This window comes from Actinia tenebrosa, unplaced genomic scaffold (assembly GCF_029948245.1).
Source record: "Actinia tenebrosa isolate PJP-AT-01 unplaced genomic scaffold, QUT_ActTen_1.0 PGA_scaffold0__85_contigs__length_37466705, whole genome shotgun sequence".
Taxonomy (NCBI): Eukaryota; Metazoa; Cnidaria; class Anthozoa; order Actiniaria; family Actiniidae; genus Actinia; species Actinia tenebrosa.
The window spans coordinates 24,381,823-24,409,190 of record NW_028292569.1 but is presented as its reverse complement, the minus strand read 5'-3'; the positions used below and the strand labels follow the sequence as shown (position 1 = coordinate 24,409,190).

At 42.5% G+C, this 27,368-nt stretch overlaps 3 protein-coding genes across 4 annotated transcripts; 1 reads left to right on the top strand and 2 right to left on the bottom strand.

The window, feature by feature from the left end:
• Positions 1-956: 956 nt before the first annotated feature.
• LOC148913913 (uncharacterized) lies at positions 957-23,071 on the bottom strand. The gene is made up of 6 exons (XM_089025589.1): positions 23,018-23,071; positions 22,232-22,513; positions 21,882-22,040; positions 12,557-12,658; positions 2,920-3,127; positions 957-2,470 (listed from the first exon to the last, which is right to left on the bottom strand). Exons 1-6 carry the CDS (start codon positions 23,069-23,071, stop codon positions 2,460-2,462), a joined length of 816 nt encoding a protein of 271 aa, XP_088881715.1. The 3' UTR covers positions 957-2,459.
• A 417-nt stretch (positions 23,072-23,488) lies between these two features.
• Positions 23,489-25,040, top strand: LOC148913912 (uncharacterized). Of its 2 annotated transcripts, XM_089037031.1 has the most exons (4): positions 23,489-23,857; positions 23,980-24,087; positions 24,175-24,421; positions 24,509-25,040. In XM_089037031.1, exons 1-4 carry the CDS (start codon positions 23,507-23,509, stop codon positions 24,745-24,747), a joined length of 945 nt encoding a protein of 314 aa, XP_088893157.1. In that variant the 5' UTR covers positions 23,489-23,506; the 3' UTR covers positions 24,748-25,040. The 2 variants fall into 2 exon arrangements, with proteins under 2 accessions (XP_088893157.1, XP_088893152.1); XM_089037026.1 differs by having other exon boundaries at positions 23,980-24,421.
• LOC116288264 (uncharacterized) lies at positions 24,805-25,833 on the bottom strand. Its single transcript, XM_089025587.1, has 2 exons — positions 25,270-25,833; positions 24,805-24,929 (listed from the first exon to the last, which is right to left on the bottom strand). The coding sequence occupies exons 1-2, from the start codon at positions 25,664-25,666 to the stop codon at positions 24,805-24,807; spliced, it is 522 nt and encodes a 173-aa protein (XP_088881713.1). The 5' UTR covers positions 25,667-25,833.
• Positions 25,834-27,368: the final 1,535 nt, after the last annotated feature.

Sequence of the window (27,368 nt, the reverse complement as noted above, 5' to 3'; positions counted from 1 at the left end):
GTTCTCCACAGGTATCCCAATTTTTCGAGAAATAGAAATAGAAAGTTTTCAAATTTCTATATACAATATTTTAAAATTATTTTGCTTCAGTTTGTTTGGTAAGATAAATAACAAGCGATATATTGGAAATGGAGATATGTTTGTCAATAAGTCTAAATGCAAAGCCACAATTTTTGGTTTTAAAAAAGCTTGTCGTTCTGAAATCTGAGACCCAAAAAAATCTTGAGCTGAGCCGGAATCAAAGAAAACTTTTTGATCTTTCCTTTAGTTGAGGCGTTTTAAATAGCAAACTGCTGTAGAAGGAAGGAAGGAAGGAAGGAAGGAAGGAAGGAAGGAAGGAAGGAAGGAAGTCTATATAAGAAAATCTCTTAAAATTTTACTAGTAATTTATAGACTGAAGATTTTACTTGGGCCGTGAAAAATTACTGTAATCGTAATGCATAGTATTAGATCATAGTAATTCCGTTGATTTCGGTTTTACTCCGACTTTTCAGCCACTAATTATACAACTTAATTCGTTACGGGTCAAATGAAGTTAAAAATCAAATGCACTCAATCATGATCATATTAATATTGCAATGTGTATAGACAACTGAGTATCCTAATGGCATTCCTTTTCATTTCTAGAAACATCTAATGACGTACAAAATAGCGACATGACGAATTAAATATAACGGTCCACATGATCCATCAAACATAATAAAACCCTTCACTGCTCAACAGGCTGTAAACCGGTCAACCATAACTTGCCGACACTTTGAAACTTAAAATCAACTAGCATGAATCAGTGAGGGGGGCAGCAGAGTTCTAAAAGCATTTATGATGTCATAGAACCCATTCAACTGCAACAGACAAACCAACAAACAGTCAAACTCAAGAGACCACTTAAACTTGGCTAACAACCTGTGGGGCAGGAAGAAAGAAACGTCCAAAAACTCAATGCAACACAACAAAAATAATGTCCAACATAGTTTAACAAAAGTTTGACAGGCCCTTAGAAAAAAATCGTGTAATAATTTTTCAATTTTTCCCACGTCCTCTTCCATTTTTAGGAGAACACTAGGACTCCGCATGTTAGACTAAATGACGTCGTAGCTGACGTCACCATATAATTGCTTTAGTGATGAATATCAAGCACGTAAGCGTTATACGTTTAGGAGTTTGCTGTAGACTTAAGTGGTTTTACTTAATCCAGGGAAACATAATTAGCTTAATGTGTAATAACATCTACTAATAACCCTTACTGTTATAGTCTATAGTAACAGGTTATGTAAGGCTGCATTCATAATGTATGCGAGAGGGGGGCAGGTGAAATTGAGTGGGGATCGGGAAAATTTTGGTAGGAAAAAGGAGAGGATAGGCAATTTTTTATCAGAAAAGTGGGGGGGGGGGGGATGCACAATTTTTGGAAGAAGCTTCAAGCCTTGCTTAGATCGTATTTTTTTGCATGACTTTAAGGGCGGTGTTAAGAATTATCCTGGACATTTCAAATTTTCACCTAACCCCCCCTTCCCCCTCTGCCATACATTATGAACGCAGCCTAAGTAAAACCGATTTAATCTAAATACATTCACACAGCTAAAAAGTGATACTACTATTACATCACTATAGGAAATTCTCGATTATTTTTTAGTTATACAAACGATTTATTAACCATTCATTTACATTATATCTTTAGCTGTGTACTTTTAAATAACTTCAATGAGGTTGAGGTTGGGTACTTATGACTGAATGGGATACCCGGAGAAGCCTCAGCAAGCGGATGGTTGCAAGGCATTGTCAAGACGTATCAGGATAGGGGGTAAGTAATAGGAGAGGGATGGGGCGAAAGATAAAAAGGGAAGGAGGGAAGATATTAAGCAAGGAATTACTTATACTTAGCTTATGATATAAAATGAATATTAAAACAAACTTAGTCTTACACTTAAAACACAAATTATAAATAATCACGCTACTCTAATGCGTTTTACTCGAAGCTCAAGTTACCCATAGTACTTTACACTATGCAGAAACTTGAAAAAAAACAAGAAGATGATCGAATACTATCAATTTGACAAATGAATAGCAGTACGCAAAGCGAGCTCGAGGGATCTATTGGAATTTAAACTAAAACAAAACGGTTCTTTCCGCGTAAAGAATTACAAGGGTGAACTGCTTAACACAATTGCTTTAAAAGCTTAATCTCGAAGCACCATTGAGGAAAACTATATACTTAGAAAAAAAGACGGAACAAAGCTCCCAAAAACAGCACCGCGGCAAAAGATGGCAAAGGTTTAGAGCAGCCTGTAGTTGGTCCTGTTGTGGGAGTCATAGGCTCGGAGGCTGAGCCCTGCATGACATCAATGGCTGGATCGTAGACGGCTTTGTCGTTAAACATAGGAAAACGGAAGGTGATAGAATACTTGCTTGTTTTCGTTTCTAGTTTTGGGTAATCTTCTGGCATTTGGGTGCAACTGCTGTTAGACATAAGCTGCAGTTTAACAAAAGAAAATAGTTATCGATTGTGAGTTGGAAAAATTGTCTGAGGGGACTTTCTTTTCGTCAATGTAAAGACAGAGCTACTATACGCCGAATCCGCGGAATATGGCGACCAATTTGAAAGACTATTAACCTGGACGGACTAGCGACTGACTAGCCTCTCATACATGTGAAAACCTTTTTATGTTTCCACGTGAACACGAGGCTAGTCAGTCGCTAGTCGGTGCAGAACAATAGTTATTCAAATTGGTCGCCATATTGAACTAATTATTCGGGTTTATTTCTCTCCTACGAGCACAGTATTTCTCTTAATTTTAGTCCTTTTCGACGCCTCTTTTCTTTAGTTTATTCCTCACCCTCCCCTCCCCTCCTTTTCGTCATCAAAAACAATTCTCAAAATTAAACAATCTTCAAGTACGTCACAGTCTGATTTATACTTACAGCGCTTGGAAATGAAATGCTGGTCGAGTTTTCCAAAATAGAATTTCTGTGCCTTGCGCCTCTTTCCCGCCTGCTTCTTGCTCTTGGTTCCTTTTTTACCCTTTCCTTTGTTCTTGACAGTGATCACAAAATCCACATATTTCCCGATTTCTTCTTTCTTTCCTTTTCCACATCCAGATCCCGCTTTGCAGAAATCCCAGTTGAACAACTACAACGATATGGGCATATTTGAAAACATTGTATAAAGGTTCGTATAGCTTGCTGTCCCGTGCTCTACACTTCTTAGCGTGCTTAAATCACAGTAGGCACGCGCGTCTGTTAGTGGGTAAAACCCATGGCGCAAAAGACAATCAGGGAAGTAGTATAGGGGATGGGGGTTCCAGCGCAACGACCACATGAGGATTACCCGCCTAAGGTACCTCCTGAGATTTACACCAGTTTTACCCGCATCCCGTGCTGAGGGTTCCAGCGCAACGACCACCGGAGGATTACCCGCCTAAAGTACCCCCCTCGATTCGTACCGCGATTACCCGCATCCCGCGTCTATGTAAGATATGTTAGTCTATATATGGAGTGCGAAGATTGTAAGAGAACTTTTAAGAAAGAAGTGGACTTGAAGAAGCATTTAAAGATGAAGACGAAATGTATGAGCAGCTATGATTGTGGATGTGGTAAGAAGTTTGAGACTAAGGTTAAATTGTTTTGGCATTGTCAGGATTGTGAGTATGACTACGACGATCTGAAAAGGGTCTGGAATTAGGTATAAGATATTTCCTATTATATAGATGGAATCCCAAAGCAATTTCGAAACGGTATCAATACCCGGTAACGGTGAGATTGACGTTAGACAGTTTTGGCGTCAGTCAGAAAGGAAGGTCAAGAGAACGCTTCGAAAAGGCATAGAAGAATTAGGAGCCCTGAAAGCGAGTATAATGGTAGAAGTAAGTTTATCAAAAGATGAGGTAACGACGACAGCAATGCTGCGATCAAAGTCACTGGTGATATTAGAGTCCACGAATCTGGATAGGTCACTCAGCGAAGCCTTAGAAGTAATAATGGAGTCGCTGTCTAACTACACGAAAGAAGGATCAGGTTGGACAGTGGAGGAGGTAGAAGGTATGGAGGTTAGCATGGCAAGGTACGTGCCGATACGAGGAGGAAGTTACGTACCCCTGCCGGTGTGGGTAGAAAGGAAGAAAGCCATAGTGAACGTAAAGAATGACGACAACCGCTGCTTTATGTGGGCAATACGATCCGCACTGTATCCAGTAGATAAGGATCCCTGTAGGACAAGCAAGTATCCCACAGACGATTTAGAGTGGGATGGTGTGGAATTTCCCATGCAGTTGATAGACATCCCCATATTTGAGGAAATAAACGATTTAGCAATTAACGTTTACGGAGTCAGAGACCAAACGATAGTACCACTAGTGTTGTCAAAGAGTAAAGGAGAACGAATACACCTTTTCTACCACGGCGGACATTATTCGTGGGTTAAACACATTAGCAGACTATTTTACAGACACACCAAACACAAAGGTAAGAAATACTTCTGCGATTGCTGCTTATTATCCTTTACCAGCGTTAAAGCTCTAAAGGATCACAACGAAATATGTCGCGGAGTCGAAGAAGTGGCGCAACGGATCCAGATGCCCACAGATAAGAACCTAGCGTACTCAGACCATCAAAAGCAGATGCAGGTGCCTTACGTGATATATGCAGACTTTGAAGCGTTGATAACTAAGGAAGAGCAGAAAAGTGGTGCCACGAATAAGGTGGGATTACACGAGATCTGCTCCTTTGGTTACATAGTAGTCAGATCAGACGGTAAAGCAAACCCTCCTGTGATTTACCGAGGTAAGAACGCAGCTAATGAGTTTCTAGAAGCATTGCGAGAAGAGGAGGGGGAGATAAGAGAACAATTAAGATGTCCAAAGAAGATGGAATTTACCAAAGAGAACCAGGAGGCTTTTACCAAGGCAAAGAAATGCCACATTTGTCAACATACGCTTCTCCAGTTTGGAAGACGAGCCAAGAAAGCGTGGGATGAAGATGGAAAGTATCTAGGAGAAGCTCATTTTAAATGCGGGAAGTATGCTAAGAAAGGTGAGAAGCCGGGAAAGCCCTCCACGCATTGCATTCACTGCCACAAAGCATTTGTTGAGGATTTCTATGTGGATAAGGTTAGAGATCACTGCCACATCACGGGTAAATACAGAGGAGCGGCTCATTGGAAATGTAATATAAACTTCAAAGTAGATCCAGAAATGGAAATACCCGTATTCTTTCATAATTTAAGGGGTTACGACAGTCACTTACTCTTACAAGGAACGGACGGCTCCGAAGTAAAGTGCATACCCAACAACAAAGAAAGGTACATGTCTGTAACTGTGGGCAAGCTGAAGTTCTTAGACTCGCAGCAGTTCATGGCGGACTCCTTAGCAAACTTGGTTAAATACAACACGGAGTTCCCCATTTCCAGTCAATACGGCGCGGAAAGGAAAGGAGTCTACCCATACGAATACATGGATTCCTGGGAGCGATTCGAAGAACCCCTACCACCCAAAGAGAGATTCTACAGCACCCTAAACGAGTCTGGTATAAAGGACGAGGAGTACCAGCATGCGTTAGATGTGTGGGAAAAGCACTCCTGTGAGAATATGGGAGACTACCACGACATCTACCTACGTTCAGACGTAGTGCTGCTCGCGGATGTTTTCCAAAGCTTTCGAAAGATGGCAATGGAATACTACGGGTTGGATCCAGCGAACTTCTACACGGCTCCTGGACTTAGTTGGAGTGCGCTTCTAAAGAAGACAAACGCGCAACTGGATTTCCTAACGGAATACGACATGTACCGCTTTATGGAAGACGGTATCCGCGGCGGTGTTTGCGGACCCAGCAGACGATACGCCCGCGCGAACAATCCCACGGTGGAGTACGACCCGGAGAAGCCAACCACATACATCTTATACTTAGACGCAAACAACCTCTACGGTTGGGCAATGTCGCAGTACTTACCTGTACGCGACTTCGAATGGGACAACATAAAGCCCATAGAGTTTTACCTAAACGTAGGTAAAGAAGACGACAAAGGTTACGTGCTGGAGGTGGACCTGGAATACCCAGAGCACTTGCACGACGCGCACAATGAGTTCCCATTAGCACCAGAAGCAATAGAAATACCATTTAAGCAGCTGAGGCCGCTGCAGAGGGAAATGTGCCCTGGCTACAAACCCTACAGGAAGCTAACGATGAACCTGATGGACAAGAAAAAGTACGTGGTGCATTACCGCAACCTGCAGTTCTATGTGCGCCACGGCTTACGCGTGAAGAAGATCCATCGCGTTTTGAAGTTCACGCAGGAACCATGGATGCGCTCCTACATTGACTTTAACACACAAAAGCGTACGCAGGCAAAGAATGACTTCGAAAAGAACCTGTTTAAACTAATGAACAATAGCGTATTTGGTAAGACAATGGAGAACATCCGCAAGCGCGTAAGCATAAAGATAGCCAGCACCAGAGAGGAAGCAGAAGCATACGTATCACAGCCTGGATTCGTTAGATACGTAGAAATGTTAAACTTCTACGTGATTCACATGAAGAAAGCGAATCTATTCCTGAATAAACCCGTATACACGGGGTTTACAGTGTTAGACCTATCAAAGCTGCTCATGTATGAGTTTTACTACGACAAGCTAAAACCGAAATACGGCGATAAGTGCCGCCTCTTATACACCGACACCGATTCCTTGATACTAGAGGTGCAGACGGAAGACATTTACGAAGACTGTGTTCCCGACATCGATGAATACGACACCAGTGATTACCCACGCGACCACTTTCTTTACTCCCCTAAAAACAAGAAAGTAATCGGAAAAATGAAGGATGAGATGAAAGGAAAACCCATCGTGGAATACGTGGGTCTGAAACCTAAGATGTACAGCGTGCTAAAGCTGGACGGTGTAGAAAAGAAAGCCAAAGGCGTAAAAAAATGCGTGGTTAAGAAGGACATTACGCACGAGTCCTACTTGAAGGTACTGCGTACGCGTAAGGAACAGCGACATAAGATGAACAGCCTGCGCAGCTATGGTCATCAGATACATAACGTCACGCAGGAGAAGGTGTCACTGTCTGCATTTGACGGTAAGAGGTGGATGTGTGATGATGGTATTCATACGATAGCATTCGGACATCACACGATAAGCAGTTCTTCCATGACGAACCCACGAGTGGGACCATCATAAAGATAATACAAGATGGGCTGACCCTTCTTAGCTATCGCACTTCGGATCTGGTAAGTTTCCAAAGACCAATTAGGATCCGTAGCTCTTTTGGATCCTCCTTCTAATTCACCCGGCTCATAGAGATATCGAACCGTGACATTACCTAATCTTTTTTCATGGGGGAAGACCGCCCTTGAACTTCTGACGAAGGACTTGTGTTCCACGTGTTTCTTTTTTATGGCATCTTTGGGTTTCATTCCCGTAGCCCTGGCCGCCTCGTTGTTCAAAGCCGCGACGACCTGGGGGAGCCGCTGTGTCCATTCCCTGTTGCGTTTGGAGGGATCTTCCAGCTCTTTCCAATACTGGTATCCAAAGAGACGCTCAGCCAAGGTTTTATTAAATCTTTCGACGATGCTCTGACCCCTGTGGTACTCAGCTTTGGCTCTCCTAATTTTAGTGTCGTGGTCTTTCAGGGTCTTAGTAACCACGCCCATGAACTCCGTCCCCGCATCCACTTGCAACAGCTTAGGCCATTTCAAGACGCGCTTATAAATCCTACCTAGGGCTTCTGCGACTTCCCCAGAATCCTTGCTGGTTATGGGTTCGGCGTCCTTGTATCTGCTTGCGATATCAACTACGGTCAAAGCGTACCTATAGGTCTTCTTTCTCACCTTGTCGTGCGGTAAGAAGAGCAAATCCGCCTGATGAACTTCATTAGGGGTATTTACGGTAAAGCTGGGCCTGGGAATGTACTTGGGCACGGGAAGATAAACCTGCCAGAGGGTTTGTTTTCTTAGCCAGTTCTTAGCCGTTTCTTCTGATACCCTGGCCGCGGTCGCGAGTTTCTTGATAGCTGACGCTCCTCTCCAATAGCCTTCAGGCCCATAGTAAATCCTTTTGAGTTTGTCCTCTACGCGGCCCATTATATGAATTCCAAAACGAGAATGATCTTACGTCCGTTAAAATCCGCCGTCTTTCCGTCCACTTTAATGGTGATGTTTATGCTTTCTACCAAATTAGACAAATCATAGCTTAAAGAAATGGGAGTGTATTCTACCAGGTCAAATGGATTACCCTTAGGTAGAAACTTGGACATAAGAGAAGACTTTTCTCCATTGTTGTAACTATGGACTAAATCGCAATAGACTTCGTAAGAGGATGCGACTTTCCATTTTACATCATATGTACTGCCGCTATTTATCGTGGTACTAGTAAGACCCAGGAGTTCTACCAATGAACTGCCTTTTAAATTAACGCTCCCACTATTTTTTTTGAATTTCATTTCATGGGGTAATCCTGTGGTAAGAGTATATCCATGCTTTGCTAGCTCCTTAGCCAGTGTTATAGGTGTGTATTGGGAATCTGGTATTTTTGGTTTGGCGGCATTATCAACGACAAAGCCGCCAATCAAATTATACCAAGAATTGTACAAAGAGCAACTAACCAACCGAACCCTTTCCGCGCGGATGGGAGGATTCAGATAAGTAGTAAAGTTATTCTTGTCGCTTTCCAAAAAGACGATCATTATATTAGATACGCCAAGGCCACGCCTCCTGCCAGCCCTGCGACTCCTACGAAGACCAACTCACTATTTTTTTGTTTCTTAGAAGGCTGGTAGTAATTCTTAAAGTCAGGCTTCTTTAACACCACTGTTGGGTGCGCCTGCGAATAAAGTTTGAAGGCGTAGTCTGTGTTTTCGAAGTTCTTATCCGCCTGCATTTTGTCTTGGTAATTCTTATCCAACCAATCCCTGTAGGCTTGTCTTTTTTTATTCCAAGCCGCCACGTCCCTTTGATATTTCTCCAGCGCTAAGTCGTGCCTTTTTCTTTCGGCGTTAGATTCTGCGTTTTTATCACCGCTAACTAATTTATCCAGATATCTACCGCCATAATTAGCTCCTGTAAATGCTAAAGCTGCAATAACTCCACCTGCGACTAAGCTAACCATTATATGTTAGGCAGGTACTTTTCCTTTCGTAGGTAATTCTTTGCCATGATAGCCCCGCCTACGGCAGCGGTCATTTTAGCGAAATTAGCGAAGCTCTTGCTTGGGTCTTCAGTAAAGTCTTCTTTGAGCACTTTCTTACCTACCCAACCAATACCCGCAACGATGGAAGTAATAATAGCTGCTTCTTCAACAGTTTTCAACAACGCGGTCGACATTATATTACAAAGCGAGAAGGTTATTATTCCATTTCAGGGATTTTGCTTTTTCTAACCTCCACAGGTGCGTGATATGTTGGGATTTCCAACTTTACTTCTGGCTTCATATTCCGCCATTGTAAGTAAAAGCTGCCTGCTGCTATAGCAACTCCTAACGCGCCGATGACATAGCCGGGATTCCAAAAGGATTCGCTTTCGTCCTCCACCTTTTTTTCTTTTTTACCTTTATTCTTTCTGTTCATCTCCGCTAGCTTCTTTCCCGCGGCAACTCTGCCTGCAGATTTAGGCTTGGTAATCTTCTGCTCCTGAGGTTGTTCTTCGGTGTCGCTCATCTTATATCTAAGGACTTGAAGGACTTGACAAGTAACTTGACGATGACTTGACAATGACTTAAGGATGACTTAACTAAGTACTTAAGACGACTTAACGATGACTTGACTAAGTACTTGAGAATGACTTAAGACGACTTGACTAAGTACTTGAGAATGACTTAAGACGACTTGACTAAGTACTTGAGAATGACTTAAGACGACTTGACTAAGTACTTGAGAATGACTTAAGACGACTTGACTAAGTACTTGAGAATGACTTAAGACGAATTGACTAAGTACTTGACAATGACTTAACTAAGTACTTAAGGATGACTTGACGGCGACTTAACTAAGTACTTAAGGATGACTTGACTAAGTACTTGAGGTGACTTGATTATCAGCAAGTGCTACATGAAAGACCTTTTCGACTTCTCTGTCCTTCTTGAAGTCCTTCCAAGATGTTCCAAAGGAACCTAGTACCTCTTTCAAGTCAACGTGCTGAGCTACGTGCAAAGCCGCAGAGGCGACTGCCATTAACTTACCGCACTTCAAAGACAACCACCCACAGGTTATTTTAAGTTCTTGGGATATTACATAGTCATCTCTTATGTCCTTCCGCAGTTGCTCCACATCGTCTATGGGCAGTGCAAGTCCAAGCAATTTAGTCGCAAGTCGGATAGCGGAGTCTGCGACGGCGTCCGTGGTCTTACTTGCAAGGGCAGCCTCGTACCTCTTATGGAACTTTTTAACCTCCTCTTCTGACAACTTGTTAACTTGCTCATGGGTAAGTTCCTTGCCTATCATTTCTTTACACTTCCCCGAAGACACAAGGATGTTGAGTTGTTCCTTGAGGTTACTTTCGTCTAACTGTGTGGGGGCTTCATCTAAGAGCTGCTCAATCTCCATATATGTTAACGTTATAAGGAAACCTCAAAGAAAAGATCATCTTGGAATGTTGGCGCGTCTTTAATTGCCGCATGTTTTCATGCAACTGTTCCTTGCTTATTTCACCGCCGTAGTCAGAAAGAATGGTTTCCAGGTCAGACTTACTGGGTGTATAAAATACGACCAGGGAGCCTATGTTTTCCCTGAAGGGTTTAGAGACGCTGGTAAGCTGCTGCGAGAGCAACCAAACACTAATATTGTCATGTCTGCCGCTGAAAGCGAGCTTCACTAATTCGGAAGTGCGTCTTTTTACGTCGTCCCCACAGGCAATGTCATCCAGTATGAGCAAAGTCTGTGCATTTTTAGGGAATTGTTTGTGCCAAAACTTCAAATGGTTAGATAACTCATTAGGATCCAATATGTCCACGAAGAAGTCGTCATCTTTCACTCCTATGCCTTCCCAGGTGCGGTTATTTACGTAGGTGGGGCATAATAACACAACGTAGTCGAAGCAATATCTAAAGGGTCCTAATAGCTGTTCCACGACAAATTGTGTCTTTCCGCAGCCGGTGGATCCTACTATCAGAGCATTACAAGGTATGTGATCTGGGTTCATATATAGATGGAACCAGTGGAAGCAATGCAAAGAATCGTAGCCAACGCAAAAGATAAAAAAGACACCATAGAAATGCAAAGGGAGGAGATAGATCGGTTAAAAGAGCGCGTGCAGGAATTGTACGATGAAATGTGTGGTCTGAAGCGTGCAGAACGGTTTGGTGCGCTGATAACGATGGTTGGTTGGGCTGCGGAGTCCATCAAGGACTTCATGAGATATCCTCCATAGAACCTCATCGTCGTCGCTGCTGGCGTAGCATTTCCGCCTTCTGTAGCAGCGCATCTTTCATACGCATTTCAGCATAGCAACTGAAAGTACGTGCTTGTGATGGATCGTATAAGCACTGCCACAAGTGTTGTTCCTTCCTGACGCAGCCGCACTTATCACAAGTGTCGTTCCAGTAGTCTACGTTCTCCCAGGCGACCTTTTCAAATGTGACGTCGAAGTTCACAAAGAGGTCGTCTATTTCTTTTTTCTGGTCGTTTAATTGCCTTACCGTGTCGATTGGACAACAACGTTCTGCTACGTCGCCATGCTCTTCGCAGGCGACTTCTGAAAGGTCGTATCGTTTACATCTGTATTTGTGCCAGGCATCTTCAAAGGATGCGTTGCAGCTTTTGCAAATAGATTTGAGGCAGACTCTGTGTTCCATGTGGTATGCTAGTGCTTGAGGAGAGCTTAGTACCTTGTTGCATTCTTCGCAAGTAAGGTTGTGTGCGTTGTTTCGGCGACAGACTTTGTTTTTGACGTGGTAGGAACAAGCTTGCGCGGTAGCAAAGGTTTTATTACAATGTTCGCATGTCGTTTCTGTCGCGCGTTGCTTAAAGCATACCTTGTTTTTGACGTGGTAGGAACGAGCTTGGCTGGTCGTAAAGGTCTTATTGCAATGTTCGCATGTCGTTGCTGCGCGTTGCTTAAAGCAGACCTTGTTTTCGGTGTGATAGTTAAGTCGCTGTAAGGAACTGAATCGTTTGTTGCAATCGTTGCACGTCATTATAGTAGGGTGTTCTTTATGTCTTATTAATGATCCTACTTCGTTGTTGCTGATAGGGTAGGGTCTCTTAAGGCCTTTAGTTTTAATGTCATTATTTCTTAATGTTTCGAATGTTATCAGGTTAATATTCTTAAGGCCTTTAGTTTTAATGATAGGGTATTATTTCTTAATGTTTTGAATGTTATTAGGTTAATATTCTTAGGGCCTTTAGTTTCAATGATACCTTATTATTCTTTAATGATATCTTATTAACATTACTTAATATAATAAATAAAAAGAGGATAATATGAAGGACCCTAAGATAAGTCTTTACGTAACGTATCCTAAGAAAGAATAATAAGATATTATTAAGATCTCCTTACATCAAAGTTAAGGCGCAGGAGCCTGGAAGGAATTCTAGTTACCCTTTCAATATATGGACTGCATTACATGTGAACTACCTGCCGACTGCATAATTCGTGAGGAGAAAAAATACACCTGTCCTCATTGTAATAAGGTATTCCCCGAAGGATCCTTTGTTGGGCATTGGTGTCCCACAGATCCTAAAACACAAAGAGAATCTGTAAGTATATGGAGCGACTGCGATACCGTCCCATAAGCACCCTTTGCGGTGACTGCGGTCAAAAGCTGTCCACCCTCCAAGCCTTACAATATCACCGCGACAACAAAGTCTGTCTAAATAACTACTGCCGCCGCTGTGATGAGCCCTTCTTTGAAGAGAACTGGCATAAGTACCGCTGCCGCCGTTACCACCTAGAAGGTATTGCCTGCGAAACCCACGGTGACATAGCCGAACGCTGTTGTCCCCTTGAAACCTCCCGGGCGCTGACAAAACGTAAGAAGGAAATTGACCAAACCTTCGTAGGCTTTGACGACGTTGAGGGCGTTAAATGGGAGGACAGGGAACACTGGGAGGCTATTTGCGATCGCTGCGGCTGTCAACGGAGCGGACAACATATTTGGTGCTGTCTATACGACGGACCACGTCCTTTAGACCATTACCTGGCGGTACGAAAGGCTTGGAAAAATGAGAAAGATATATGATTCCTCAAATCGCAGCATTCGTAGGAGGCGTCTTAATTACCGTATCCGCTTACCACATGACAGAAAAAATGAGGTCCGCCGTAGCAGACCAATACTTAACCGCCCATGAGGATGACTTCTAATCGCACAGAGGATTAGCATCTACCTTCCTTTCAACGTCGAACTTCCATCGACCGTTGACCTTACCATAGCTGCGTATGTGTGTGAATTCCTCACCTTGAAGGACATACCGCACGCAGTCCGGTGCCCACAGTGTGCACTCTTTACCGTCGTGTTCCAAGACCAACCTTAAACGGCTAATGTCTTCAAACACAACATAATTTTTTATTCTGTATGAAATGCCTTGGACTAATTCACGCCAGTGTGTCTGTTCAACTATCATTATATCTATGAAATATTCTTTGGTGTGTATGTAAAGTATTTTGGGATTTGAAGGACTTAACACACCAAGGACAAGGGATGCGAATACCGGCAGCATAGGCGTCGATCTCCCTACATATAAGGTCGTAATCATTGCACACCATAGTTAGGTAACCATTTGCTTCGTATTGTGCGAGTAATGCCTCTTGTTTTGAGGATAATACGCCGTTACCCTTAGGTGTCTTCAACTCCAAGCATAACCCATTATATTTTTTATGTGCATTGAGAACTAAGATGTCAGGCTGACCTGCCTGGTAACCTTTCTGCCAACATACTATTCTTTTTCTAGCTGAGTCCTGTAGTTCTCCAAGACCTGGTGCCAGCAGTAGGATAGGGTGAAATCGACGTATGTAGTTTACAACCTTCTTATGCAGGTCAAATTCATTTTCTATTTTGAATATTAACTTATTAGGACTGTCAAAGCGCCGCTCTATTTCATACTTACCTGTTTTCCTGAGGGTAGGGAGAACATCGCCTAACACCCATTTTCTGAACTCCTTAGCTACGGACTTTTCAGATCCAAATATTAGCTCATAAAGACCCATTTCAGTGATGTAAACGGAATGTGGTTGCGCATTAAGGGTGTCAGTCAGATTTACACCCTTTATAGATCCCAAAGTTACCTTGTTTTCCTCTGAGACGTGATCAGACACCGCTTTTCTGGAATTTACGTAACCCAAGGCATCAGCCACGGACTTTGCTTTGAAATAAAGTTTATCGCCTTGCACTATGCATTGCAGTTTGGTGTTGTTGTTTTCGAATACGCGAAGCATTATATACGTAAGGGATATTTTTATCCTTTCTTGGATGAGGGAGCGCAGCGCATTAATATGCAACGCTCTTTAGCTGATTCATTTCTACGCTCAGTTGCGCGTCAGACACCACGAAGATGTATGCGTTGATCTTGTCTGAGTCGCCTGCACCAGAGTTTACATCACGCTTGATTTCCAGGGTAATACCGTCCTGGGTATTTACCAGACGCAATCCCTGCCCATGTAAATCCTCGTCGTTGGTGGTTCGCATGTCAATCCACAATGCATACTTATCGGTAAAGAACTCGCCGGGTGCAACTTGATCCCCAAACTTTCTTTTTATTTCCCTGTAGATGTCTGAGGGCTTCATTCCCTGCGAATACACCTTATTTGGAACTCCATTGATGCTAATCCCGACGTTGGTGATGTTGGGGTTATGAAAGGCTTCAGAGTCGCGCTTACCGGCTTCATAAGGTTTGATAAATACCAACATCAGCCCTGTAAGACTACGACGTGGTAAATTAATGCTCTGAGTAATTACCGCGTCTGTCTTATCCAGGAAACTAAAGGTTTTGTACATTACCGCGTGGTCGTACAAGAAAGCCTTTCCGGAGCTGTATTCCATGCCAGCGCTACGTGCTAAATCTTCGGAATGTATGGTTTCATACTGCAATTCCAGGTTGGTAATGGCATATGGATGAATACTTCCCGACAACGCAGTGCTTAACCCGCCAATGATGTTAGTTATGTTGGCTAAGGTCACTTCAAACTGCAACTCACTCAACTGTCTAGGATAATAAACCCCGTGGCTGGTAATAGCCTCAAAGTCCAATGGTATTACGTATTTAGTACCATAGGCTGTCTTGATGGCCTTTGCATCTGCCACTGCGGTTTCTCCGCTGCCGTCAGTAGGTTGTGTCTTGGTAGGAGTCCTAACCTTACGTAAGATTGTGCTACCAATACCCTGCTCTATCTTTTGTGCCCTTTCGAATGCAGTCAACCACAGATCTTTGTAAGTGGTGTAAAGGTCATAGTTGTTTAAGTCTAAGAGGGATTCCCCGGCAAACTTTACTCGCATCTTTGAAACGATGTTGCGACCAAGGTTGTTAACGATAATCCTTTCATCTGCGGTGGTAGGTTGCACCGTCAAATCAAACCTTAACGCCAGGGTGCCAGGAACTAAGACTAGGTTATCCGTTAGTCGGGGAACACCTACGTACAGCGTTTCTCCAGGTTTAGCGCTGCTGGGGGTAAAGGTGACCCGGTGAAAGGTGCGTTCTGCTTTCAGTCCGCCAACCTGCTTAGGTAATATATTGGGGTTTAACTTTGAGCTTATCATATATAATGGAAGTAGAAGGAACAGATTTTGATCCCACCACTGAAGAAGGTCAAGTCGATATTAACGACGAAGAATACGACGCATGGACTAAAGGCCCGGAAACCGACCCCTTAATCTACGACGCAGCCTTACACGATAAATATGGTAGTAGATGGAAAAGCGTCAAGGCCACCTTAAATCGCATGTGGCAATCAAGACACCACGGCAAACCCATCCCTGAATACTTGGAGCTTCAAAACATGGGTGAAGCAACCGCGCGGGAAACTGTAGAGTGGGCAATGCAAGAGCTAAATGAGCGTTATTCCCGTTTCGATGCTGACGACGTAAGGCTCACAGAACGCGGAAACAAAGTCCTCATAAGCGTCCAGGACCTGAGATATCCTGACAAAGACCGCTGGACGAAACCACAACCCCTTTTTGATAAAGATGGTGAAGTTAGGGGTGACGTGGCGAGATTAAAAGGCTTCCAGCGTGCCACTAGAAGCATGTTAGAAAGGTTGGAAACCCTGAATGAAAAGGTCGCGCTAGAAAAGCGCGTTGAGGGACTACAAGAAACGATGGAGGAAAGGGAAGCAGATTATATGCGACAAAACCGACTACTCCTTGATGCTCAAAAGAGAGAAGTTGACGACAAGAACCAAAGAATAATAGAAATGAGAGAACAAAGAAACAAAGCCCTACGTGATAGGGACCAAGCCCAAAAGGCCTTCGAACTTGCCTTGCAAGACCTAGACATAAACAAGGAAGAAGCTAAGAACTTACGTACCACCATAGCTAACTCTTTAGAGGAACGGCGGCAGTTGGTTGCTGAAATCAATGCTAAAGAAGAGCAAATCCGGCAAAGAGATCAGGCTATCGAAGACCTGGAGGGACAAATAGAGCGGCAGCAGGAAATAGTTGCAGATCAAACTCGCCCCGAAGAGGAAAGGGAAGCTGCTCAAAAGGAAGTAGAGACTCTTCAGGAGCGCCTTGCAGAATTACATGCGCAAAAGGAAAACCTGGAAAGAGAATTGGGGCTTACCACCAAGGAAAAGGTAAAAAGAGCCCTTTTGAAGTATGGTATTCCACTGGCATTCGCGGTCGCTATTTCGAGCGTAGTAGGAGTTATCCTATCCGCGCTTAAGGCTACAGGCGCAGGCGTAAAAAAATTAGGTAATGGACTAACGGCCTTAGGAAAAAAGATGGCAGCCGGTCTTCCTGGGCTGCTGGGTTCAGTCGTTTCCTTGGCACTTAGGGCCGGCGGAGAACTGTTGAAGTTCGTGGGGAATAACATTTGGATCTTGGTCGTCGCTATTGGAGTGGTACTCTTGAAGAAGATGAAGGGTTAATCTTATCCTTGTGTATTACTGGTGGCTTATCGTCGTCGGGCGCCCGAGGCGTCCTCGACTGGGGATAAGTAAAGATAGTATTCGCGCCGCCTTGATAATTTGGTATCAAGGGTATGGCAGTCATAGTAGAAATAGACTTATGATTCCAAATAGCATCCTGTGGACTAACATCATTCCCATAACTAGTATTCATTCCAACCGCACCGAGTTGGCGATCAGAGATACGATCGCTTGGGCGAATATGTAGCCTCGCGTGTTGACAGTTGGCTATCATGTGAAAAGTCACCAGCGACTTGTTCTCGAATGACGTCTGCGGAGATTCAAACGTAAAATGCGTCGAATGTCTATTATCATCTCTTTCTCTGTAGGGTAGCAATGGATGGTCATTCTCATCGACGATTCTAAACCCAGCATTGCAGTCATTAAGCGCACTAATGTTAATGGTGCATATGATCATACCAAGGCCTCCAACCTTTACCTGTATACCGGTATCATACCATACATCACCATAGGACAAGGTTTCCTCAAGAAGAAAGAAAAACGAATCCTCCTTTACATGTGGATTCATATATTTAAAGACTCAACACCGTAAGGGTGCTAATGGTTGCGTGATTATAAGTCGCATCTCTTTGATCTTCTATGCTATTCACGCAAACGATCCCGGTGTCATCTACACGCATTTGCAGCTTTACCTTTCCATGGCAGTTAGCAACCATGTGAAAAGTCCAAGTCGTAAGATTTTCGTTGCTACTCGTTGGCGGCTCTACGGAAAAATGTGTAGGCTCCCTGTTATTCGTTTTCGTACGCATGGGCTGCAGTATTCCGTTGTCATCGCAGAAACGAAATCCTACGTTAGCATGACTGCTCGCGCCAATGCAAATACTACAAAGGATTAACTTCTTTCCTGAGTAGTTCAAATTCACAGACATCCCCGTAACATCAACCCAAGATGCCTGTGTGTATTTTTTCTCACCTGTGTAAGTCGTATAAACACAATCTACTCCAGCCATGTAGGGGTTGTTCATTGCCATATATAATAGCTCAGACCAATGCTTGCAGCTGCTAGACCGGCCTTTAGTAGGTTATGGTCATATTCCTCAGGTATCGCAGGTAGGACCTTCTTTGATGGTTTCTTAACTGTGGGTAGCTTCGTTTCGTGTGACTTTTTTGGCTTCTCTACGAAGTGAGGAATGTTCCTAAGAGTGTCAGAGTTCACGTCGTTCACCCCAAACTTCATATCCTTAGTAGCTCGCTGCAGTTTGTTGTTGTATCCTACTACAGAACCAGTATTTATAGATAAATTACTAGGCATTAACCAACAACCCGGGGCTACTGCATAGTCCAACCTCGCCTTAGAATTTTGTATGGCTAGTTGGTAACGCTGTACGCCCTTGCTAATGTCGCCCTCCAAGATTGAACTTTCAAATAAGATCAAGGCTTCGGCTCGCGTTTCTTCTGCGGCGCCCGTATTTCCGATTATGCTGGATCGGGTGTTTACCTGAGCTCCAAGGATAGAATACACGTAAGCTTCTATGCTGCGGTTTAAACGGGCAAGGCCGGCTTTGGTTAGTCCTTTACCTTCTGGGGGTATGAAATTAAGATATTGCTTTGTTTGCTCGTCGTTGGTAATTTTGATAATCAGTGGATTAGCCCCTGCATACTTACCGCCCTCGTCTTTGAACAAAGGTCCGTCTCTAACTTCCTTAGTGGTCTTAGCGTTTGGTTCAAAGAAGGTGCTACTGTCGTGAGTTTCTTTGTGATACCCAGTGTTCCATCGTAGATTCAACGCATGAACTTCCTTATCACTTAGCTCGTGTCCACCAATCCCCCAATAAGCCCAAATATGCCCCAGACCATTGTTAGCGCCGGCAGTGCATCGGAAATCCTTCCCTACAACACCGAACTCCTTACAAAGTCTATCATAAGCCGGCACGCTGTATTTATTATCCCTTGGATAAAACGTGGCATCTCCCGGCAGCGCAATAACACCCATTTCATGCAGTATTCTTCTAACCGTGAAGTGAAAATGAAACATAAATATTGAATTCTTCATCAAGCTTGCGCTTACACCACAGCCGCTAGTGGCACACCAAACTGCAAAGTTTAGTTGCTGCGGCCAATAACGCATGTTAGGACCACTTAACCATTCATGAGATTCCTTAGCGGTGGTATGAATAATGGGTACGTCTTCGAAGATATCCCGCACCTTTAACGGAAAGGAATGCTTGTTAGAAATCCGCATGTTCAGCGTTAGGTCCAAGCTTGGGTGTTTATCAAATGAAACTGCGGGTATCGGATAAGTACTGGTACCCAGCAATAATTCCTTCGACCAACTGGGTTCAACATGCGTTGGCGCTGGCGTTGGCTTATGCATTGGCGAATGCTTCAGTTGATCGTCTATTCGATTAACCAGCGTAGGCTTCAAATCCTCGTTGCTGTACATCCTAGAGCCGTTATAGTAAATACCATCGGGTCTTCTTTCGAACTTACTGGGGTCTGCATGTGGAAACATCTTCCTAAATGCTCTCCAATTCCAGTAATCCCGGTTGTCGTGATGTGGCTGCTCCTCAATATCATTCCCAAAAGCGTCGTACATTATATATATAATGGATGTTATACCATCAGCGCCTCCACTTTATCCTGAACTTCCTAAGGAACCTAACGAATTAAACGCTGAAAACTTTCGTCTGAATAAAGCAAACTTAATCCTGTCTTACTTGGAAGGGCAGACAAAACACTATGAAAAAGTTAGAAAAAAGTACGTCAGAGCCCGGAGTACGCTACATAAGATTTCGATAACTTCAGGGTCCATATCTGTTGTGTTAACGGGCTCCGGCGTTGCTACTTCGCTTACTGGGCCGGGAATAATCGTTGGAGTTCCTTTGGCCGGCGTTGGGGCAGCCTGTGGTATTATTTCGGCTGTTGCTACGGGTATTATGAAACAGTTGTCAAGCAAAATATCCAAGCATGACACTACAATAGCTCTGTCAAGGGCTAAAGTAAATACTATCACTGACCTTGTCTCAAAGGCTTTGCGTGACAGAAAGATAGACGACGTAGAATTCTCGCTTATTCTGGCTGAAGAGGAAAAGTACGAGAAATTAAAGTCGGACATAAGAAATAAAAAAACAGTCGTAAAAGATCTTTCCGAGGAATCTCGCAAAAAGATCTACCAAGAAGCGAAAGAAGAGCTTCAAAGAAAGCTTGCTCAGTAAACATCTGCTTTGAAAAAAGCGAGACAGGATTTCATTTACATATCGAACGTCAGTCTAGAAATTACGCGTAATATAAATTCAGTGAATTATTACGCGTAATATAATTTCAGTGAATTATTACGCGTAATACGAATCATTTAGCGAATTATTACGCGTAATATGAATTATTTGCATAACCTTATTTGGCAAATTATTACGCGTAATATAAATACACGTAATATGTCATTGTCGCCTCGGAATCCATCCTAACAGGGGGTGGTTGGGGTCAATTTTGTAAAATATTTCATAGATTACATCAGGGTAATAAGGAATATCCTTATTCAACTGACAAAACATCCACTCGGCTCTGCTCATATCAGAAACCTCATGAATAGACTTACCGGTAATTTCAGACAAAAGATAGGGAATAGCTTTGTAATACTTCCCTAGCTTTAATTTTTCTAGCGTTTTCCGCAGGCTTTGTGGCGTTGGCTCTTCTAAGTGGTCTATAATTCTTTCCATTACTTCGTTGTCTAAATATACTGGCTGATGACCTTGTATGTGACTCATCCAGTCTCTGAAGTATTTTATTCTTTTGTATGGGGTCTTCTTACGACCTCCATTAGCATAATATTGCTCTCTGGTGGCATTTGGTACAGCATTACGAATATTCTTACCACACTCGTAACATTGTGCTGACGTGTCGTCTTCTATTTGCATTTTCTTACCACAACAAATATACTTATTTGGCTTAGTAGGTACAAACTTGGGTTTTAAGCACTTTATACAGAAGTCAAAAACAAACTCTTTACAATCTTCGCACTCCATATATAGACTAACATATCTTACATAGACGCGGGATGCGGGTAATCGCGGTACGAATCGAGGTGGGTACTTTAGACGGGTAATCCTCCGGTTGTCGTTGCGCTGGAACCCTCAGCACGGGATGCGGGTAAAACTGGTGTAAATCTCAGGAGGTACCTTAGGCGGGTAATCCTCATGTGGTCGTTGCGCTGGAACCCCCATCCCCTATACTACTAGGGACATCCACTGACCCTGTGACAGTGCGCAAAACTACTGTTAAACCAAACACACTGGAACTGTGTATGGAAAGTACGTAGTGGTAGTGCACTCACCTTTCATCTCTAGGGTCTCGGGTTTGATTCCCGGACTATCTAGGCATCATATGTGAGTAGATCTCGACTTTTGTTGCCCTGACTAGCTTTGATCAGCTCTGAAGTCGTTTGAAGTTTTGATCTGTGAGTTAGCCGTGCCCTGATTAAGATCAGCCTAATGGTTCTTTTAGCCGGTTTCATCCGTGAGAGCTAGCCGTACCCTGTTAGATCAGTACAGAGGTCCGTTGTTTAGGGGTTTGATTTGTGAGTTAGCCGTGTCCTGACTTTGATCAGCCCAGTGGTTGTTTCAGGGTTTGATCTGTGAGTTAGCTGTGCCCTGACTTAGATCAGCCCAGAGGTTGGTTCAGGGTTCGATCTGTGAGTTAGCCATGCCCTGACTTTGCTCAGCCCAGAGGTTGTTTCAAGGTATCGATAAATATTTGGTTTACTAAAGAGCACGCGGCAAGGCGCGTACTTAGAGTAAGTTTTTAACAGTCATACTAAAATCTTTTCTACATTGCGTACGGCCGGGCCGGCGCTAGTGATATTTTAATAAATCAAAGTATGTCCTACCTCGATATTGTACTTTATTATTCCTCTCCTGATGGTTATTTCTTCATCGTCGCAGAGGTTGACTGTTCCGTTATCGGAGAAGAAAAGTATGGGTACGTTCAGGGTCGCATTTGGACCTGGGATTTCAGCTGAGAAGTTAAAAGCCTTGGCACTGATTCCCTAAGAAAATAAGTTTATATGTACATCTCTATTAGATTTTAGTGCATGTTATATTGGTATAGCCCTGAAAGCGTTTACGTCACAAGTGCCGCACAAAATCCGCATGCTTCCTACTCGTACGACACTCGCTCAACCGTAAATAAAATATCATCTCGATTGTAAGTTGTGGAAAGCTCACTCCGTTTAAATACCTTGTAATTTGTATCCACAACATCGGTGAAGTCGAAGTCCAAGGGAGCAAAAGAGTTAAACGCATGTTTGCCTTGTTTAGGTCCAGTCTTGCCAACTTCGTTGCCATCGGCGTCGACTTCTTTGATAGAGTCAAACTCTATAGTGATAGTATTGATGGCATCCTCGGATTCATTGCCACGACTGACACTAAACTTTCCAGATCGTCCATGATTTTTGATACAGACACCTCCATTGCACGTCACTCTTGGGGCAGAGAGTTTTTTTGGCTTCGGCAAAGAGCCCTAAAGGTGAATACATTTGTGTTTTATTTTAGCATTCAAAATTAAAACTCATTTTTCTTGTACTCAAACTTATAAGCCAAAAAATTGTTTCGCGCAACGCTTACCCAGAATGCATTTTAGTACTCTCACGGAGAGGCGAAACGACGCGCGGACTGAGGAAGATGTTATCACTTCGTTGCGCTAAAAATCGTCCCGTGTAACATGAATAGCACCAGTTGATTTCTCGAACGTTGCGCGAAAAGTCGACTCAATCGTGTAACATGGGTAATCGAAGAGCCGTATCGTGCCGCGATCGTGCCGCGTAACATTACAACTGAGAACTTGAGCAAACTTTAGCCTGTGTACAGCCGCTTCCCTACCCTCCCCCCTACGGGGAAAAAACGTTTACCCCGTATGCCCCGTAGCGGGTGAGGCGGGTGGGAAGCAGCTGTGCTTGATGATAGTCTGAAGTTCCAATTTTGCTATTTTTCTATTTTTCAACAGCAAGACAGGTGTTATTTCTACGTTAGTGGAAGAAATTAAAACTGAGGCATCATTTTGTATATCAGGCTTTGTCATCGTTCGCTTTGTACTAAATTCATAAGAAACTCCGAGTGTATTAAAGCCATTAATTATTTTCATCTAATTTTGCAGCTGTTTTCTTTAAGAAAAGTTTTAAGAATTTGAAATTCAAATTTGTAACAGAGTACTAGTAAGTACAGCAGGTATAACAAGCCCCGAGCTCAACGAATAAAGACAACTGATTAAAACTATAGGAATATTAAATAAAACCCTCAGAATTAATAAAAATATTGGTTATTATCGAGCTTAAGTCCTCTTTGTAACAAAAAAGAAACGTATCTTAGTTCTATAGTTCGACTTTATCCAGTTATATACCCCTTCCGAGAAATTTTGTCACCCGTGAAGCGAAAAGCGTATAAACTAGTGGCGCGGGGAGTCATGGGATAGTTTATATTTGACCACGTGTACACCAACACATGGGTCAAAGCAATCATGCCGCGAGCATTAAGTGACGATTTACGGATGAGAAGCGTACTGCTATATGGCTTAAACCACAGTAAAGGTGACATTGCTGTTCGCCTTGGCATGTCTTCAAGGTCCGTGTTACGCTTCGCCCGACGATATTACGAGAGACGAAATGTTTGTGCTGACAAACCAGGAAGACCTGCTGGTTCGTGTTCGCTATCGCAACAAGAACAAGCCGTTTTGATGCAAGAATTGTTAGGACACCCAGAAAAAACTATATCTGAGCTCTGTAGACACGTTGAAGGAGTATGTGGTGCCAGGCTTCCTGTTTCTACTTTACACGACTATTTTAGAAGAAATGGCATCACACGCAAAATGGTAATATTAAGCGTTAAATGCATTCTTGTAAGCCGATGAGAAATCTGTAATCATGAATGTTAATTGTATTCGAAAATTGCTGCAATTTTTCATTCAACACATTTCACTTTCGGTGTTTATAGCTCAAAAGAATTCCTTATCAAAGATGCGAAGAAGATCGAATAAACTATTGGTCTGTGGTATCACAATTCAATCCTGCGATGTTTGTGTTCCTTGACGAGTGTGGATTTGTAAGTTCTCTTTTCAGAAACTCATTTTGTTATACCTTTTTAACTGATCTCCGCACTGGGGTTATAACAAATGTTTCTGCATTACAGGATAAACGAATTTCGAGACGCTTTGGATACAGTTTTCGAGGCTATCGAGCTCAAACACAAAGATGGTATGGCAATTGGGGTCCCAGGATTACTGCTATCCCTGTCATCTGCACGGAAGGAATAATAGACTTGAGTATCCGCCGCGGGAATACCAATGAAGAGAAATTTCTTGAATTTGTGAATGAAAACCTTATTCCTAATCTACAGCCGTTTGATGGGATTAATCCTCGCTCTGTGGTCGTAATGGGTGAGCACTCACGTCACATCAGATTTTGTTAGTATTTTATTGCAACACACTAAATTAATGAAGAGAAATTGCATTATATTTTTACAGATAATGCTAAAATTCACCGCTGTCGTCGTGTAGTTCAAGCTATAAATGCTAGTGGCGCTCTTGTGGTATTCTTGCCATCTTACAGTCCTGACTTCAATCCATGTGAGAACGTTTTCTCTCAAGCAAAGAGTTGGATTCGAGGAAATGATGTTGTGTGGCAAGTGTGTCGTGATGATCCAGAGGAAATGGTGTTTGAAGCCTTCATGCAAATCTCTGATGCAGACATTAGAAACTATTAGAAAACCTAACTTTTTAACTTACATTATGAAAACTGCTCTACAATTTATCGATCCAGCCTAACTTACCAACATTCTAGCCCAACACTTCAGTTTAAAATCGCTAAGAACTGAGCCATGTGTTTCACGTAGCCTCGACAAATAGTTATTGAAAAGGCCCTTGTCTTCTTCGACGGAATCATTTTCTACAAATTTAAAGACAAACATTTAATTCAGAATACACCGACTGATACTGAATACTGTAAACATAGCAATGGAACATTTTATTAAAACCCGTAACATAGGTCAGATCATAACGAACTTGTTAGAAAAGAAGTGGCATTTTATAATTTATTCGTTTTTATCGGGTTCCCTTCAAATATTCACGTGCGCCATGCACAAACGATTCTAAAATTTAAAACCTTACTAACAAAATTATCACAGTCCAATTTTAAGCTTTACAAAAGAAAAAATACAGACAGACAGCTAGCATAAAGGTATTTATCCATTTTGAATTGTATCACGTTTTTGTGCTCAGTAACTTACTCTTCTTCTTGTTTTTTGACGCCTTGAAATCAAGACACATGACTTCGTCCTCGTCCACAGTCTCTCGTTTCTTTGGCAAACTTGTTTTTTCGAAATGCGTATGTGGCTTCAACCAAAATGTGACATAGTTTAGGCTTTCAGTTAAATAGGCCTCTCTTAGGTGTTCCTCTGTACAAATGGTCAGTTTTCTTCCTCTCGTGCCATAATAACCAAGGTCAAAACTGCTGATGTCCTTTGCTGGGCTTATTTCTTCAGCGTGTTTTTTCACTAAATAGCTTTTAAACTCTTGGACATTTTTGAATATTGGTACATCTTTCAAAGAGAACATGGAACATTGATTTTTGTTCTCGTGCTTATACACTTTAAGCATTACGTTAATGCGTACTGCGTCGGCCATAATGGGTCTTTTAAAAATCCCGCGTCAAACAAACTCCCGCGTCAAGCAAGTTTCCCGTGCCAAGAAAGCTTCTGCGTCATGCATGGTTTATTTGAACGCATTTCCCATGAACCTCCGCGCCACTAGTTCATACGCTTTACGCTTCACGGGTGACAAAGTTTCTCGGAAGGGGTGTATGACCTTGACCGTGCACAGTAAAGGAAAAGTTGCCCCAATTAATATTTGTTCACAGTATTCGGGGAATATAGAAATCGTTCTAAAATAGTTATTATTTGTTCATTAATCTACATGATTAATAATAATTGCCCTTTTTAATGCTTTCTTAATTAATCAAGGGAGCACGTTAAAATTTTGATTGCGTTGGTTTATCTTCGATTCTATCGCACATATCCTAAGATATAGCAGGCGTTCCTTGTAGTTCTTGTTTACGTGCGCGCGCTACACTTCATGGCAGGCGTTCCTTGCTTTAGTCGGGCTAGCGAATTTACTCCGAAAACCGACGAATATCTTGCGAGGAGCGGAGCGACGTGTAAAAAAGGAGGGGACGGAAGTATGGTTCTTTATCTAAACTCAAAAGTCTTGCTCGCTTCTTTCTTGAAGTTTTAATTTGAGGCATGTTCGCCGATTCTATTCACTCACACTGACAAAGTACATCATGACAAACGTCCCACGTTTGAATAAAAAAAACAACTGTTTGTTACCAAACTTCGGGGGTAAATCGGAAAGCAGCCAAGCGAGATGAGACCGTGCATGGTGCGAAAGAATTTGATGTTATGATCATTAGCAAACAATAGAATTCCCAGAGCATCAAATCGTTGGGAAACGATCAATGTTTTCTGTATTTCTCGTTCGCTTTAGATCGCTTTAAATGAGTTCAATAGTCTTGCAATTTTGTGTAATATTAGTTTAAGTTCAAATTTGTATCCTGACGTAATTTTGAGAGAAATGATCAGCGAATTTTAGAATAATGGAAGATCTAGTAAGATTGACTAGAAAACTGCGATGAAAAGTGCACATCAAATGTTTACCCCTTCTTCTGCACTATACGTTTTCACAAAATCGCATAAGTCGATTACCTTCAAAATTTTCTTTTTCAAACTAGATACAGAGTAAAACTAAATGAGCAATAACTTTTGTGAATATATAGCTCTGAAATATTAATTTCGGCCGTATGAAATCCATTGTTTAGTTTTGAAGTAGATTATGCACTATGTTGAAATAATCTCAAATATCTCATAATTAGCTTGATAAATTTTTTCAAAAATCCCCACAAATGGAGGCATCCAGTGTATAATTATGTGGTACGAAGCATTTTAGTGTTGAACGCTCTGCAAGGCTAAATTTATTTTCTAAACGAAAACAAATATTTCATCATAATCACGTGTTATGACGTCCGATCTCACTAAAAACTGCATCAAACATTAATTTAATGTGGCTGTGACTTATGAGCAAAAAAGATTTGCAATCGGATAAAAGACGTTTATGCACTAGCGTTCCAAAAGTAGAAGGTAGCGGTCAAGCGTGAGGGGGTCGAGCCACCTTAAGCCTTTCATTTCTAAAATCTCGAACTAGCAAAGGATTAATAAGAAAAATCAACTTCCAGATACTTCGAATGAAGGCCTAGCGTTTTCCTCGCTTTCGAAATACTCAATGTTCAACGAACACAAAGATTATAAAGGGTACAAAAGTGTTGATTTTCTTC

Coding starts and splice junctions, on each gene's coding strand:
- LOC116288264 (XM_089025587.1), bottom strand. CDS start 25,666: ATGGCCGACGCAGTACGCATTAACGTAATGCTTAAAGTGTATAAGCAC. Junction 24,930..25,269: donor GTCAAAAAACAAGAAGAAGA/GTAAGTTACTGA, acceptor TTAAATTTGTAG/AAAATGATTCCGTCGAAGAA.
- LOC148913912 (XM_089037026.1), top strand. CDS start 23,507: ATGCCGCGAGCATTAAGTGACGATTTACGGATGAGAAGCGTACTGCTA. Junction 23,858..23,979: donor ATGGCATCACACGCAAAATG/GTAATATTAAGC, acceptor CGGTGTTTATAG/CTCAAAAGAATTCCTTATCA. Junction 24,422..24,508: donor TCGCTCTGTGGTCGTAATGG/GTGAGCACTCAC, acceptor ATATTTTTACAG/ATAATGCTAAAATTCACCGC.
- LOC148913913 (XM_089025589.1), bottom strand. CDS start 23,071: ATGACAAAGCCTGATATACAAAATGATGCCTCAGTTTTAATTTCTTCC. Junction 22,041..22,231: donor TTGTGGATACAAATTACAAG/GTATTTAAACGG, acceptor TTATTTTCTTAG/GGAATCAGTGCCAAGGCTTT. Junction 3,128..12,556: donor ACGAATTATGCAGTCGGCAG/GTAGTTCACATG, acceptor ATATCGTTGTAG/TTGTTCAACTGGGATTTCTG.